At 39.8% G+C, this 17,277-nt stretch overlaps 1 protein-coding gene across 3 annotated transcripts in view; it reads right to left on the reverse strand.

The window, feature by feature from the left end:
* The window catches only part of LOC109928522 (cytoplasmic dynein 2 heavy chain 1), a 534,366-nt gene that overhangs the window by 309,728 nt on the left and 207,361 nt on the right, over positions 1-17,277 (reverse strand). For all 3 annotated transcript variants that reach the window (XM_048597671.1, XM_048597673.1, XM_048597672.1), the window contains exons 56-60: positions 15,879-16,016; positions 12,501-12,614; positions 3,879-4,039; positions 1,744-1,867; positions 1,381-1,502 (exon numbers count right to left, since the gene is read on the reverse strand). In XM_048597671.1, coding sequence (XP_048453628.1) covers positions 1,381-1,502; positions 1,744-1,867; positions 3,879-4,039; positions 12,501-12,614; positions 15,879-16,016 — 659 coding nt within the window. The remainder of the gene's footprint in view (positions 1-1,380; positions 1,503-1,743; positions 1,868-3,878; positions 4,040-12,500; positions 12,615-15,878; positions 16,017-17,277) is intronic.

Genomic DNA, 17,277 nt, shown 5'->3' on the forward strand with positions numbered 1-17,277 from the left:
TAGTTGCTGTATTCTTATCACCACAAACTTTGAGCCATTCACCAAACCGAGAAATTTTACAAAATTTAATAACTTTGATTGTAAATGTTACATGCTCAGAAGTGAGACATGCTGCCAAAGCTTTTCATCTTTCACGCATCAGGACGAAAGCAAGAATGCTAAATTTCATAATGTCAGAATGGAACAAACATCAGAAGGCATGATAATTTTGGACTCCTTATTTGAAGAAAAAGGTATGTTAGATCCAATTTACAGTGAGTTCAATTGACTCTTTCCTGGCACGATAGACATATATTATAAAGAAAGGTTGAACAGATTAGGTCTATACACATTGGTGTTTAGAAGAGTTGATTTTATTGAGTCACGTAAGGGGAGTTGCTACCAGGAAAATGTTTCTTGTTGTGGAGGAGATGAAAGGAAGGGGACAGAGTCTAAGAATGACAGATATTCCTTCTAAGACGGATAAGGAGGTGTTTTTATCCCCATAAAGAGCCATTAGTATGTTGAATTCTTTCTTGCAGAAAGGAGAAAGATGAGGTTGGGTCATTGAATTCATTCAAAGCAGTAAATATTTGATAGGGGACTCAAATGTTATGATGAGCAGACAGGAAAGTGCAGTCGAGACCAAAACCACATCTTTCATGATCTTATTGAACAGTACAGCAGGGACAAAGGGTCTAATGGCCTCCTCCTGCCCCAGTTGCCCTGTTCCTTTGCATGCCTGGTCAAAGCATTGACATGGAGAAAGCATTAGGGAATTATAGGCACTTCTTCTTCAGAAAAAGGCACAAAGCTTGAACATATTCCTTTTAGTTAACAGAGTATATAAACCCTGCACATAAAAGTATGCTTCGGTCAATGAAAATCGAGTACCTAACTAATTAGCAAACCCTTTCCCCTATGGTGTATAAAATGTTGCATATAATGTTGTGTTTGTTTGAAATTTGGTATTCTCGCACTTGTCCTGAAGAGCGCAAGATGAGTATCATAGACAGCTTTGTTTCTCTTCAGCAATATTGAAGAGCTGTACTATCAAGTGACTTGAAGTGTGAGCAGTATATAATTATTTGAGAGATGTCAGGTAGTAAGTTATATTCTATAGTCTGGCATTTAACATCAAATTTATTAAGTCCCTTGGGTTTCCTCACAAGAATTAGTATATGACCGACACTCACCCCATTATTCCATACCCTTGTAATTCAATCCCTGAAATAATTATTCTATATGCAAATAGTGAGCAGATGGTGCACTACCATGCAGCTCTTCCCTCCACTTTGAACACAGACAAACAACAGGAAATACTTTACAAAGATGAGTATCAAGCAAATGATCAATGAAATATGTATAGAGAAATTACTGACACCATCTTCAAGTACTCACTCAACTAATGCAGCCTGTTCTTTTTCAAGTGGTTGAATCTTCTCCAGTACATATGAATATTTCACATTAGCTCGGACCCATGCAGCCAGTGGAGCAGCTGCAGCACTAGCACGCTTGGCATTCTGTAAATTAATTATCAAACTCGTAGCACATTTAACAGATTTCACACAACACAAATAAAAGAAATGTAAACTTCACATTATTGCAACTGCAAGAGTTTCCAGCAATATCAAAAAAAAATCATGATTCATTCTGAAGTCAAGAAAACTTAATGAGCAAACAGCTTTGCTTTATTTTTCAACTATCATTCATTTAATTATTTCTAATAAACTGACGTAAAACAACCTTCATTGTCAATTATACCTTTGGGTCAAATGAAGCACTGTTTTTCTGTAAAAGTCCTTCTACACTCTCTCGAATTTCTCTGCTGATATTCCAGGCATCAAAAGTTGCTATCTCTTCTCTCACACCCCGTTTTGCCAAGAAACTGTGATGATCAAAATCAAAATCATACTTAAAATGCCATTTTTCTTCAAATCAGTCATCAACACCCCATTAGGAAACAAACAATACATATTTTACACAAAATAGTTTATGTGTGCAGAAATAATTGATATCAAGTTTTTTTTAAAAAAAATAAAAGAGCTAATGTACATTTAACCATTTGCAAAAAGCAGCCGCTTCCATCAACTAATAAATAGAAGGCATTATTTGGCTTTAGTTATTACTCTATTGATTATTTATTTATTTATACCAGAGGTGTTTGAAACCTCCCCTATGAAGAGCATTCAACAAACACCAAGATTCTCCTGCTGACCCTTTAAACACTGAACTAAGCAAGTTATTGTTATAGAATAGAAAGACCTAGGGGTTCAAGTATTAATTCTTTGAAATTTGCATCACAGATTGACAGGGTGGTTAAGAAGGCATTTAGCATGCTTCCCTTCACTGCTCAAACCACTGAGCATAGGAGTTGGGATGTCATGTTGAGGTTGTACAGGACATTGGTGAGGCCTCTTCTGGACTGCTGTGTGCAGTTCTGGTCACCCTGCTATAGGAAGGAAAATATTAAATTGGAGAGGATTCAGAAAAGATTTACTAGGATCTTGCTGGGAATAGAGGGTTTGAGTTATAAAAATAGGCTGGGACTTTTTCATTGGCGTATTGAGGTTGAGGGGTGACCACATACAGGTTTATAAAATAATGAGGGGCATAGATAAGGTGAATAGCATGGGGTATTTTCTCTAGGGTGAGGGAGTTCAAAACTAGGGTCATATTTTTAGGTGAGAGAAGAAAGATTTAAAAAGAACATAAGGGGCAACTTTTTTTATATATAGAGTGGCTGTTGTGTGGAATGGCTGCCAGAGGAAATGGTGGATGCAGGTGGAGTTACAAATTTAAAAGACATTTGGATAAGTATATGAATAAGAAAGGTTTAGTGGGGATATGTGTCAATCGCAGGCAAGTGGGACTAGTTTAGTTTGGGAACAAGGTCAGCATGGACTAGTTGGACCAAAGGGTCTGTTTCCATACTATATGAATCTATGACTCCCTAACACCTAAAATCATATTATATTATATTGGCTTCAAATATAAACATGCATATTAGCATGAGAACCGTCTTGTCTAGCTGATGCAAAACCATTCTATGAGATGCACAAAAAGGGGATTTTGTCCTTTCTACAATTATTCTTTTAATTCAAAGTGAGGAACATCTTCAGTTAGAACTAATACTGAAATGAAGATAAACAAAGAACTACAAATGTTGGAAACCTGAAGCAAAAAGCGTGCTGGAGAAACAAAACAGGTCTAACAGCATCTGCAGAGAGAAAACTGAGTTAAATTTCAAGTCCAAAGACCCGTAGTCAGAACCTGTTGACTTAGCAGTCAAATGTGTTGTATATGTAATACCATACCAGAAGTTCAGGTACAACTCTGGTGTGTGCCAATGGATTAAATTTGCAAATTTTACACTTTCTCATCACCCCAAGCTACTAGAATCACCAACAAGCCCTAATTCTGAAAGTGACTTGATGGGCCTTCTGGGACCTCAAAAATCTAACAAATATTAGTTTCTTATAATTTTGTAAGAAAGGAATAACATTAATGAAGAAAAGACTAAAAGATTAAATTATATTAAATGATTATAGACCATGAGAAAACGTATTGGAATTGAGAATGTCACACTTTGGTAGCAAGAAAAAAATTGAGGATGGAATCAAATTATTTTGGCACAGCAAAATATGACAACCTTTGAACATCATCTAATCAAGTGGACATCATATTACATTACATTGTCAGTAGAAGAAAACAGGGAATCTTTTCGAATTCAAAACATCCACAATTTGGCATGTTACATGCAGGCACAAAACGAAATATCTATAACTACCCCGTGTATCATCATCTCTTACCTTGTTTAAATTTAGCATTTGAACATGAACAATGCTACAACCTGATTTGTCTAATACAATATGAAATACAACCTCAAACATTCTCACCTTTTCATGCTAACCCATGAGGTATCAAAAATACCCATCAAACGTAACACTCCCTCCAAAATATCTCTGATGACATCAGGTGGCATTCGCAGTGACCGGATTTCTGAGAGTGATTCTGGCTTTATATTTCCTACCGCTCGTTTGGCTTCATCTACATGTGGCTGAAAAAGAGAAAAAAAGAACTGGAAATGTTGTCACTGCCTTTTGCAAAAAGCACAGTGAGAATAACAAGTGGTGCAATGTTGAGCCATTTGGTTGAATTTTAACACTAGAAATCAGAGAACAGTATCATTTACCTAGAGGTTCAAGCAGCAGGTTCATCAATCGATTTTCCACTATGGCAGGGAATTAACATCCAACTATTGGACCACCCACCAAATAGAGCAGATTAACATCACCTATACCCATACCCACTTATGAACGGTTACAGCATCAAAGGAGGTCATTTAAACTCAAAGACACAGCTCTCTATAAGAAAAATTCAGCTCGTGGTATGAACAGCTGAGGAGGAATCAAATGGCTACTTCTTTTTCCATTCTTTATTTGACTGCAAGAGATGTTCTTGTTAATTCAGCAAGTGTTTAACTGGATACCTGCTCCTATCAGAAAAGACATAGCCAGACAGGTCTTCTTGAATTTTAACCAAAACGTAGGTTAGCTTTTATTGTACATAACCCAGACTAAATCAAATGATAAAATATGATTAAGACTTTCACAGGCATACACATACAGATGAGAGTGGGGAAGAATAAATCAACCAAGTCAAGTTGTGGTGAGTGCTGAGGCTTCAAAAGGATTTCAAGGGCCTGGCCGCTTTCCCTCAAACGTTTGCATGTTGGGGAGAAAGGTAGCTGGATAGAGAGCACAACAACTCCAGCTTCTTCAATCTTATCATATAACTGAAGTCCCTTATTCCTGGAAACATGCTTAGAAATCAGTAATGCATCCTCTCTAAGGCTTTCAAATCTTTCTTAAAATCCAAAGCCCAGAATTAGGCACAATAATCCAATTGAAGCTGGACAAATGTCTTACAAATATTAATTGCAACTTCCTTGTTTTGGAACTCTATGGCTCCACTTACAAAATCACTCAAGTATGTCATTTTTACCACTTTCAGAATCTACCCAGCAACATATGAACATAAATACAAACATACACATTCAATGGAACATGCACACATAGCCTAGATTTCCCTGTTCCTGTATCCCTTTTAGACTTGTATCCTTCTGTTGATGTTGCCTCTTCTTATTCATTCTGACAAAATATATCAGTTCACTTCTTTGCTGTAAACTGGATCTTCCATGTGTCGTAGGGTTACAGAAATCTATTTGGCGTCAGTTAGTTAAGTTGGCTAGAAGGTTAGTTTGCAACACAGAGTGACACCAACAGCACAGGTGCAACCCGCACATTGGCTGAGGTTATCATAAAGGACTCTCCTCTTCAAAGTCTCCTCTTACCTGTGGTGTGGTGACCCTCATGTTAAACTACCACTAGTTATCTCTCATTCTAATGAGAGAGCAGTCCTTTGGTCTGATAGGACAATGGCAACTTTTACAGCATGGAAAAAGGTCCTACTGCATCTGCCCTGGTCAAAAACAATCACATAACTATTCTAATCCCACTTGACCTTGTATGCTTTGTCACTGCAAGTATATACATCTAAATATTTGTCAAATGTTATGAGGGCTTCTGCATCTATCACCCTTACAAACAAAGTTCCAGACTCCAACCAATGTTCTTCCCCACATTGCCTGTAAACCTTCTGCCCCTTGCCTTCAATCTATGATCATTGATCCCTCTATCAAGGGAAAAAGTTTCCTCCTGTATATACCCTATCTTCTTGTAATTTTGTACATTTCAATCATGTCCCCGCTCAATCTCCTCTGCTCTAAAGCCCCAAATAGCCAATTTCATTTCTTCAGCCCAGGCAACATCCTGGTAAATTTGCTCTGCACCCTCTCCAGTGCTATCACATCCCTTCTATAATGTTGGATTCCACAACTTCACACAATACACAGGCTATGGCCTAAAACTAGCATTTTGTACAGTTGCAGTATAACCTCCTTGCTCCTAAACTCTATGCCTTGACTAATAAAGGCAAGTATACCATATGTCTTCTTAGCCACTTTATCCACTTATCCTGATACCTTAAGGGACCAGTGGGTATACACACCAACATCTCACTGATCCTCAATGTTTTCCAGGGTCTCACCATTCATCACAGTCATAGAATCATACAGCATGGAAACAGACGCTTCAGTCCAACCAGTCCATGTCGACCATAATACCAAACTAAACCATCTCACCTGCCTGTGCTTGGCCCATATCCCTCCAAATCTTTCTTAATCATCTACTTATCAAAATATCATTTAAACATTGTAACTGTACTCACATCCATCACTTCCTCTGGAAGTTCATCCACATAAAAAACACTCACTCGGTGTAAAAAAGTTGCCTCACGTCCTTTTTAAATATTTCTCCTCTCACCTTAAACATATGCCCTCTAGTCTTGAAATCACCCACCATAAAGAAAAGACACCTGCCATTCACCTTATCTGTACCCCTGATTTTAAAACCCTCTATAAGATCGCCCCTCAACATCTTACGCTCCAGTGAAAAAAGTCCCAGTCTATCTAGACTCTCCTTATAACTCAAACCTTCCATCTCCAGCAACATTGTCATAATTGTTTTCTGAACCCTCTCCAACTTAATAATATCCTTCCTGTAACAGGGTGACCAGAACTGGACACAGTAATCCCGAACAGGCCTCACCAATGTCTCATACAACCTCAACAGGACTACCAAAGGACCTACTTTTAATTGTTTAAGTCCTGCCCTTGTTAGTTTTACCAAAATGCAATACTTCACATTTATCCAAATTAAACTCCATGTGCCACTCCTCAGACCACTGACGCAATTGATCAAAATCTCTGGGATGGACAGGTACTTTGTCTCTTGGGGAATCAAGGATAAAGCAACAATATGATCTACCCTTTAATTTCCATTCACCATTGGGCAGCACGGTGGCACTGCTGTCTCAATGCCAGGGACCCAGGTTCAATTCCAGCCTTGGGTGACTGTCTGTGAAGTTTGCACTTTCTCCCGCGTCTGCATGGGTTTCCTCTCACAGTCCAAAGATAAGCAGTTTAGGTGGATTGGCCATGATAAATGAGGGTTTATGAGGATAGGGTGGAGGGTGTGGGTCTGAGTCAGATGTTTTTCGGAGGGTCAGCGCAGACTCGATTGGCTAAATGACCTCTGTCTGCACTGTAGGGATTCTATAATTCTATACCTGCTCACTGGTCCCTTCCAAACATTTCCTTTCCCACTTCCTTCCACCCATTTATGAATTGAATGATAAGAGAGTGAAAACAGAAAGTCTTTCAGCCTGGAATATCTCCTCCAGGAAAGAAATATTGTCTACCATTCGCATCATTGTCAAGCCTGTGGCAGCTTAAATTGCAATCTCAGAATTGGTAATGACAAACTGCACTTGAAATATTTTACTGCAAGTACAATCAATATTTTAGCAACAATTTGAAAGTATTAAAAACAACAAATGCTGGAGATCACAGCAGTCAGAGAGAGCAAGCTAACATTGAGTCTAGGTGACTCTTCATCAGAGCTGAAGTGAAGCGTGGAGAGGACAGCATTTATGTTATAGTTTGGGGGGATGGGGGTAGTGGGTGTAGGGTGCTGGCAGAGAAAAGATGTTGAAAGTTGAGATAAAGTGATCAGAATGGGAGAATGGCGGAACAATGGCGTGTTTCCTGCTAAACTTGAAAGGATAATGACTGGGATGCAGGGAGTGGAGGACTTGATAACAAGCTAAAAGAAAGGGAAGAAATGGTTTACAATTTAAAGGTGTTGAACTCAATGTTAAGTCCAGAAGGCTGTAAAGTGAAGATGAGATGTTGTTCCTCCAGTTTGCACTGTAATTCACTAGAACTTGAAAGCACTACTTGTTTCCATGTAAACCAAGACTTCCATAGTATTCCTTTGAAAGTAGATCTATTTTGAAAGGCTGTTGGCAAAGTAAACAGAAACCATGGGTAATTAAATGTAGACTACCTGCTCTTAGATATGCTGTGTAGCCATTTTCTGCTTATCTAACTTACTTGGTTGCTAATTTTGACTCGCCGCTACTGTATTAAAAATAGTACCCAGGTTTAATTGGTTTTGAAAAGGCACAAATACTTCTGTAACCTGTAATCAAAGTGACAATGAGCATCAATTTCCACTTCCCAACTTCCAGTCAAGCAGTGTGATCCCAGCTGAAGTTATGACTAGACAAGTCAGATTCCAGACAGGAACCTGGCTCGATAAAACTAAGACAAATTAAAGTATGATCTAACAAAGTGGTCTTTCATTGAAGTACAAGCACATAGTGCTGCAGATTTTGCTTTAACAATGAAAGTGAAGTTTATTATGAAAAGGAATGAACATAAAGTAGAATAATCCAAATATCTACTTATAATACAAAATTCAAAGACTTTAAACATACAGTAAAAGTATTATGCCATTAAAACCCAAAACCTAGAATGAATAGGCATGAAATAGATAAAGCTCTCCTGACACCTAATAAATACATATCAGTCTAAGTATTTATTTACGCTATAAGTCTACAATAATCTAAAGTGAACACTGACTGTATTGTATACAATGAAGTAAAAATGAACTTCTCCAAAACAATTATTTGGCATGTATATAAAATAAATCCAATTGACATAGTTGGATCAGAAAGAACAAAGACAAAGTGAATTAAAAACCTGCTCTCATTAGCATCGTCTAGAGATGGAAACATTGACTTACAAATGAGAATGCTTATATTATTTACACAAAAATGTGGTGATGCCATCAAATGTTAAGGGGCAATGGTTTGTTTCTCTCTTGTTCAATATGATCATCACCTGGCACTCTAATACTGCAGTTGTTAATTATCAGCCCAAACCTGGATAAAGTTCGGGTCTAGCTGTATCTGAACATAGAAGGTTTTGGTATCTGAGGAGTCACATGTGGTGCTGAACACTGTGCAGTCATCAGCAAACACCCCCACTTCTGACCTTATAATGGACAGGTCATTGATGAAGCAGCTGAAGATAGTGCGTCCAGATACTACCTGGTGGAACTCAGTTGAGATGTTCTGGAGTCGAGATGACTAAATTCCAACAAACAAACATTTTTCTGTGCATTAAGTATGCATTAACCACGGTAGAGTTTGCTCCATCCCACCACTCCGCCAACTCCCAATGACTCCAGTTTTGCTGGTACTCCTTAATGCTAACTGTCAAATGCGACTTTGACGTCAAGGTCAGTCACTCTCACCACTCCTGTGGAATTCATGTTTGAACTATGGCTGTAATGAGGTCCGGTACTGAGTGGTCTTGGCAGAACCCAGCTAAGTGTCAGTGAGCAGGTTATTGCTGAGCAAGTGCTTTTAATAGCACTATCAATGACACCTTCCATCACTTTACTGAAGACAGAGTAAATTGACAGGGTGGTAATTGGCCGGATTGGATTTGTCCTGCATTTTTGTGTAGAGGACAATTGCCCACATTGGTCATGTGGATGCCAGTGTTGAAGCTGCACCGGAACAGCTTGGCTACAGGTACAGTAAGTTCTGAAGCCCACATGGCTCTAAGAATCCCCATGGCACATCTCCAATCCACTTACAAGATGCTTCTGCACTTCAGTGCTCCTCCTTGGGCTTCAACACTGCAGCAAGGATACTGTGCACTCCTTGACATGCGCCTTACTCATGGACTCAACCAGGCTGCATCCGCGAGCTTTTCACTTCTGTTATAGCACTCTTTCACTTGGAACTACCTGGATACTTTCTGCTTTGCCTTGCATTTTTGTGCTTTGCCTTCTCAGCCAGAGATAACAGATCCATGCTTTGCTGTTTAGCACAGCCACAAAACCCCAAAGGTTGTCATGGTTGTCAGGAACAAAAACAGAAGTTGCTGGAAAAGCTCAGCAGGTCTGGCAGCATCTGTGAAGAAAAAATCAGAATTAACGTTTCAGGTCCAGTGGCCTTTCCTCAGAACTGGTATTATAATGGTTGTCAGCAGACCTCAGTCAAGTCAAGAGGGATAGCCTTCACTCTGGGCATCCTGGCACAGTAAGTCAAGAGCAGCCTCCGGTAGTAGTCCAGGGCCTGCTTGGCACAGTCAGAGTCAGGATCTAACCTGTATAAAAGGTGAGGAGTCATAGCTTGGGCAACCCACCACCTGTCTTGACTCTTTCTGCCCTGTTGTAGGATGTTTTCCTCTTAGAATGAGAGAAAGGGGAGTTATTAGGGAGATTAAAATGAATGGTATTGCTATTACTTTTGGTGCAGGTGACTCAAGTGAGTGAATAGGCAGCGCAGTGGTACTGATAGGGCGAAGGTGAGAGTGCAAGTGAGGTATTGAAAAGAAGATAGTGACACTCACCCTGGCAGAGTGGAGAAGATTCCAAATCAAACCTTGGAATCCAGTTTGATTGACTATTGAAGAAAGCTCAGAGGGAGCCTTGCTTATGAGACATGGAATCAATGGCTTATTGTACCTGTAAGAATCCAGCCACAGCAGCAAATCTCATGGCCCTCTTCCTACAGTACTGGGCATTCCTCCAGATGGAAGAGATTGCTATAACCAAGGTGGACTGCCAGAGTCTGGCAATGTGGTCTCCACTGCTGGTCCTGGGGGAGAAGGAAGTCCCGTGTCAGCACCACCCCATTCCACAGGACCTCCAATACATTGCCCACAAAGTGGTTCAAAGATATCCCCCATCTGCCATGTCCAGGGAAGATATGCAAACCCATGCAGAGCAGGACCAGACTGACACTGTTTGATCAAGTACCCGATGTGCTTTCAAAGATGGCATGTGTGAAAGGAATGCCAGTCCTTGGGGAGATATTCATTGAGTAGCTAGTTGTTCTGGATATGAGAAGCACAATTAATAAGGCAAGTATGATAAGACATGGCTTACTAACACGGCAAACTCGCTGGGCCCTGTGGGGCCAAACCCTCCAAAAATCTCAAAGCAATTTGGATTTAGCAAAAAAAATGTAAAATTCATCCATGTAATATTTCAATGGCTGCTAATTAGCTCCAAATGAATGGCATGGAATCTAGTTTGATTGACTATTGAAGAAAGCTCAGAGGGGGCCTTGTTTATGACATATGGAATCGATGGTTTATTGTACCTGTAAGAATCTAGCCACAGCAGCAACTCTCATGGCCCTCGAATTCTGACTGGCCTCATAAATAGCAAAGTGGATGGAAGTACTGGCCTTAACAAACATCTGTTGCTGGGAAATAACTTTTGTGAGTCAGTTTGTGTAATTCGATGGGCATCACCAGCAGTTCAATGGAAGGACCTGGAGGCAGAGGTTTCAAAATGGTGACCATGACTGCCACTGGCAACTACTGAGAAGGATGTCTTGTCCCAAGAGGCTGAAAATATCTATGATCTGACAGGCACTGGTGCTCAGTCATATCCAGAAAGCTCATCAGCAACAGAATACCCTTTGTCACCAAGTGTAAGCTGAAGTTCTGTGCACATTTTTTTGTTTTAAATTGGGATTGAGGAAAAGGCTTCTTTTGCTGTTGGTGCTACTGCTTTTGTTAAGAGGTCTAAATTGAAACTGATCAAGTAGCTCCCTTCTTACTGGGAAGGTCGACAACTGGGAAGCGCAGATCAAAGTCAAATAAACTGCAAGTTGACAGAAATGAACACCAAATTCACCTCCAAATCAATAAAAATGTAATTTCAGAACAGAATCCATGAGAAAATGTTTTTCACTCAGGCAAAGAAGTAGTTGTCATGTGTCAGTTTCAAAGATGTCTATTGTATAGCCCATCAAATCACTCCTGTCCTTTCCTCTTGTTCAACCTGGTTCTTGTTCCTGGAACCCCAGGCACTGACCGTTAGAGATGGAATCCAGCATTAGATGCACACAATTACAATTTTTAGTAATAGACCTGCTACTGCAAAGAGCTAGTCAGTGTTATAGCAAGTACTCTGGAGTTTAAAAAAAAGGTGCACATCACTGGGTTCATGTCAGCTTCCAAACAAACTGGCACATTTGCTCTTTTAATCCACTCTAAGCAACATCATGCATTACCTAGGAAAATCAGAAGTACTACCTATATGGTGAAAGAAGTAAATATGTTGTGTCCAGCTGAGTTCAACTGTACTGAATTACTAATTTAAGTGAGAATGACAATGGAAGCTTCAAATGGCCTCAGTTTCTTATATAATATGATTTCTGCTTCTGATACGCATGGAATGATCCCTGTGGCAAATTCTTATCCATATGTGTTGGGATTATAGATAAAATGAACAGTAGCATGAGACTATAAGAGAATTGTGTGAAAATTGCAAGCATCGAACAGCAGTTAATTTCGCAGCTCTGCAGCATTACAGTATTTTTTGCAGGTCATCTACCCTATACCATTATCAAAAATAATTCCAGGAAAACAAAGCTTACCACCTAACAAGTATATTGAAACCCATCTATTTTACAAATACACAGCTTGCATTGTATTTTGTTGTTTCTTTCTTTTTATCTCTTTTGATCTTCTTGATAGCACACACTCAATGTTCTGGAAATAGTCATGCAGCAAATAGTATTACCTGGACCTGCTTAAGTTCATTGTCAATTACACTTTTTCGCTTTTCAATCTTCACTACTTCCTCAGCTATTTTCTGTTTGATCTGTTCCATTTCAGTTTTCTGTTCACTTGCATTCTGTCAAGAAATATAGATTTCAAAAAGTGTATTAGCTTCAGTCATCATTTCAAAATTGATGTAGAACTAAAAGATACAGAGTGTTAAAAAGTTATCAAAATGACAAATGATAACTTTCCATTCAAGCCACAATAGCATGAATTTTACCTAACTCAAATAGAGGAAAAGCAAAATACAGTAGATACAAGTGTCAATCCAGATCCAAGCCAGATGGTGAAACAGAAGCCAAGACATCTTCATAGAATCCGTACAGTGTGGAAACAGGCCATTCAGTCCAACAAACCCACACCAACCCTCTGAACAGCATCCCACCCAAACTGACCCCTTTACCCTATCTCGGTAACACTGCATTTCCCATGGCTAAACACCTAGCCTGCACATCTTTGGACTGTAGGAGGACACTGGTGCAGCCAGAGGAAACCCAGGCAGACACGGGGAAAATGTGCAAATTCCACATGGACAGTGACCCGAGGTTGGGTCCCTGGAGCTGTGAGGCAGCAGTGCTAACCACTGAGCCACCGTGCTGCTCCGTCTTTATGAACAGAGTTTAGTAACTACTGAGATTTAGATATTTTCTTTAACCTGTCTAAAAGGGGCAAGTTGGATTTGAAGGTGGACCTCCTGATCCAGAGATAGGGACAGTATCACTGCACCACAAGAGCCCCTAAACCTTTAACCCTACAAGTTCTATGGAAAATATATTCCAAGCTTCATGAAACTCTCTACATAACTGAGTCCCTCAACCCCTTGTATCTTCCTTGTAAATTTCTTCTGTACTGTCTCTATCCTTGCAAGGTTTCATGCCTAGAAATAATGCCCAGAGATCTGTAAACATTTAACATTATTCCCTTTGTTCTTGCATTTAAATGTCTGTACTTTCAATGCCAAATATCCCATAACTGCCTTATCACACAGCCATATGACTTCAAAGACTTGTAAAAATGCACCCATAGATGCCTCTGGTCTTGTAGCACCCTCAAAATAGCATTAGTTAGGCTGCTTGCTATTTGTCCCAGTGCGTGTCACTTCACATTTATTTTAATTAGATTGGATCTGTCATGTGCCTGCTCATTTTCTTAATCTGTCTCCATGTTTACAATGAAGAAAGTCTTGAAACAATTTACTGCATATTTAACAGGAACCCTCCGGAGACTGATTTACATTCTTTTATATGACTGAATATTCAACTGAATGAAATGAAGAAATATTCGAGGATTAGGTGGAAGAAATTCAATCTCCATGGTAGCACAAAATAAACAGCAAATTGGCAACTATTTTTACACTCTAAGTAATGACTACTGCCGGTGTTCTGATCTCCACAATTATGAAGTGATTTGAGATGTTAGTCATGGTTCATATCAACTTCAGCCTACCAAACTGCCTTGATCCTTTGCAGTTTGCCTACCGGCTCAACAGGTTCACAGCAGACGCCAGCTGCCTGGAACATCTGGATAATAAGGATATCGCAACACCATAATTCCAAAAATACTTGGCTAGGTCTTGGCTCCCCTGTCTGTAACTGAACTCTCGACTTCCTGACCCATAGACTGTGATCAGTAAGAATAGGTGACAACACCATCTCCATCATAATCCTCAACTCCGGTGATCCCAAAACTGCTTACTCAGACCCCTACTACAGTCCTTATAAACTCATGACTGTGTGGCCAAATTTCACCCCAACTCGATTTAGAAGTTTGCTGATGACACCACCATTGTAGGGCGGACCTCAAACAACAAGACAGAATCTAGGAAAGAGGTTGACTGCTTAGCGGCATAATGTGAAGACAACAATCTCTCCATCAATGTCAGAAAAATGAAGGAGCTGGTCGTTGACTTCAGGAAGTGAAGTGGAGGGCACACCACTGTCTGTATCAATGGTGCTGAGGTGGAGATGGTCAGGAGCATTAGGTTCCTGGGAGTGATGATCACCAACAATCTATCCTGGTCCAACCACATCAACACTATGGTCAAGAAAGCACAACAACGTCTCTACGTCCTAAGGAAGCTAAGGAAATTCAGCATGTCCACAAGGACTCTAACCAATTTTTATAGATCCACCATAGAAAGCAGCCTATCTGGATGCATCGCAGCGTGTTATGGCAACTGTTCCTCCCATGTCTGCAAGAAACTACAAAGGCGGGAACAAAGTCCAGTCCAACACACAAACCAGCCTTCCCTCCACTGACTTTGTCTATACTTCCCGCTGCCTTGGGAAAGCAACATAATCAAAGACCCCTCCCACCCCAGTTATACTCTCCTCCACCCTCTTCCATCAGGCAGAAGATATAAAAATTTGAATACACATACGAATAGATCCAAGAACAGTGCTTCCCTGCTGTTACCAGACTTTTGAACGGACTCTCAAATGTTAATTCTGATCTCTCTCTCTGCACCTTCTCTGCAGCTGTAACACTGTATTCTGCACTCTGTTCTACTACCCTGATGCACTTTGTATGGTACAATCTGCCTGTATAGCACACAAAACAACACTTTTCACTGTAATTGGTACATGTGAGAACAATAAATCAATCAATAAATCAATCAATTTTCTGTTGAAGTTAATGGGCTGCCAGTTAGCTATCACCCATTTTATACCATAAAAGAAAGCTGTGGCCAACAGGGTGAGCATAAAGGATACAGTGTGAATGGAGTTAGAACATTCTAGAATGAGAGAGAGTCTTGAGATACATGGATGTATACATAGGAAGAAGATAGACTGGTCGTTACATTATGTAGCCTGTTACCTAATAAGTCAGACCTGGTATGTCTATCATTTCCACGGGTAGTTGGTTTTAGTATTAATGTATAGCAAATAGTAGAAACTGAAAGAACTGTGGATGCTGCATATCAGAACCAAACACAGAAATTGCACAGAACTTCCAGTTCTGAGGAAGGGACACTGGACCCAAAACGTTAACTCTGAATTCTGTTCACAGATGCTGCCAGACCTGCTGAGCTTTTCCAGCAATTTCTGTGTTTGTAGCAAATAGTAGAAGTTTGAAGTCTAAGCCTGAATACAGATCTTAATCATGCCTGCTCCTTGATCAGACTGTCTTGAATCCAAACTCAAAGTGTGGCATCAAACTACATGTTAAAAAAAGTAGTGACAAAAAAACCTTTTCAAGATTCATAAAAGAATAGGAAGCCTTCAGCAACTGTCTGGGATGCTCTTTCTGCTGCATTAATGTATTATTACGGATATCAAAAATTGTTCATTTGTACGTATGATCATTGTGGATCCACAGTAAAGTTCATGCAAAATACCTGCATTGATACAGTGATCTCTTGTAGGGCAGCATCAGCTTCTGCTTGCTTAGTTTTCAGCAGTATGCTCTGTTCTGCTGCCTTCCTTTTCAGTTCATCAACAAGATCTTTGGCTTCATTTAGCTTTGAAACGCCAGCCTACAACAACACAATGACAAATAAAATGAGTGTTGGCTTTATTTGTTGTTGCACGTGCAGATGTGTCTTTCCTACAAATTAACATACTTAAATGGAACAAAATACCTATTAAAATAATCACAAAATATTACCCAATCTTTTCAAACAGTAAAAATATTTAAGAAGATTACAGCACTTGTAAACAAAATTAACCATAGTATTCAATATGAATAATGTCTATGCATTTATTACTTCCTTTGTGATATACCTTAAACTTCAAGAGTTGTTTAATTTCCTGTTTTTTTAATTTTGAAAATAAAACAACTCTAATTGAACATAATGACAAACAGACGACTCTACATCATTAACGTGGGACATCTGTATCAGGCTATGCATCACTGGGACTCTGTGTTGGTAATGTCACTGGACTAATAATCCAGAACTCCAGACTAATGTTCTGGGGGCATGGCTTCAAATCCCACTACGGCAGATGGTAAAATTTGATTTCAATAAAATTCTGGAATAAAAAGCTGACCTAATGACAACCACATAACCATTGTCGACTGCTGTAAAACTTCATCTGATTCACTAATGTCTTTTCGGGAAGGAAATCTGTCATCCTTACCTGGTCTGGCCTACAAGTGACAGCAAAGACATAATTGCCCTCTGGGCAATTAGGGATGGGGAATAAGCACTGGCTTAGCCAACGATGCCCATATTCCATGAATGAATGCAAAAAACAAACCTCTGATGTTTGCACAAAAAAGTCTTGACAAAGCAACTAAAACTTCCAGTCAGCAATAATAAGATTTATAAAGTAATAACGTACTCATATCTCCAGTTATTATCCTCAATTATTCAGGAATTGTTGAACTACCGCTCATGCCAAAAGCATAGGGTTAGGAGGCAAACCCCAGGTCTTCCCCAGACAGACCGTGGATCAAGTCCCACATTTTGGCATTACATATGAACATATGAATTAGGAGCAGGAGTACACTATTTGGCCCTTCGAGCCTGCTCCACTATTCACCAAGATCATGGCCAATCTGATCGTGGCGTCAGTTCCACATTCGCATTTGCCCCCATACCCTTGACTCACTTGTTAGTCAAGAATCCGTCTACATTTGCCTTAAGAATACTGAATGCTCTACCTCCACTAAAGAAGGGAGGAGCCTCAGAGAAAAGAACACTTCTCTCAGGGAGACCCCTTATTGTTAAACTGTATCCCTGAGTTCTAGTCTGCCCGCAAGGTGAAACATTCTTTCAGCATCCACTCTGTCAA

This window comes from Rhincodon typus, chromosome 6, assembly GCF_021869965.1.
Source record: "Rhincodon typus isolate 14 chromosome 6, sRhiTyp1.1, whole genome shotgun sequence".
NCBI classification, from domain to species: Eukaryota; Metazoa; Chordata; class Chondrichthyes; order Orectolobiformes; family Rhincodontidae; genus Rhincodon; species Rhincodon typus.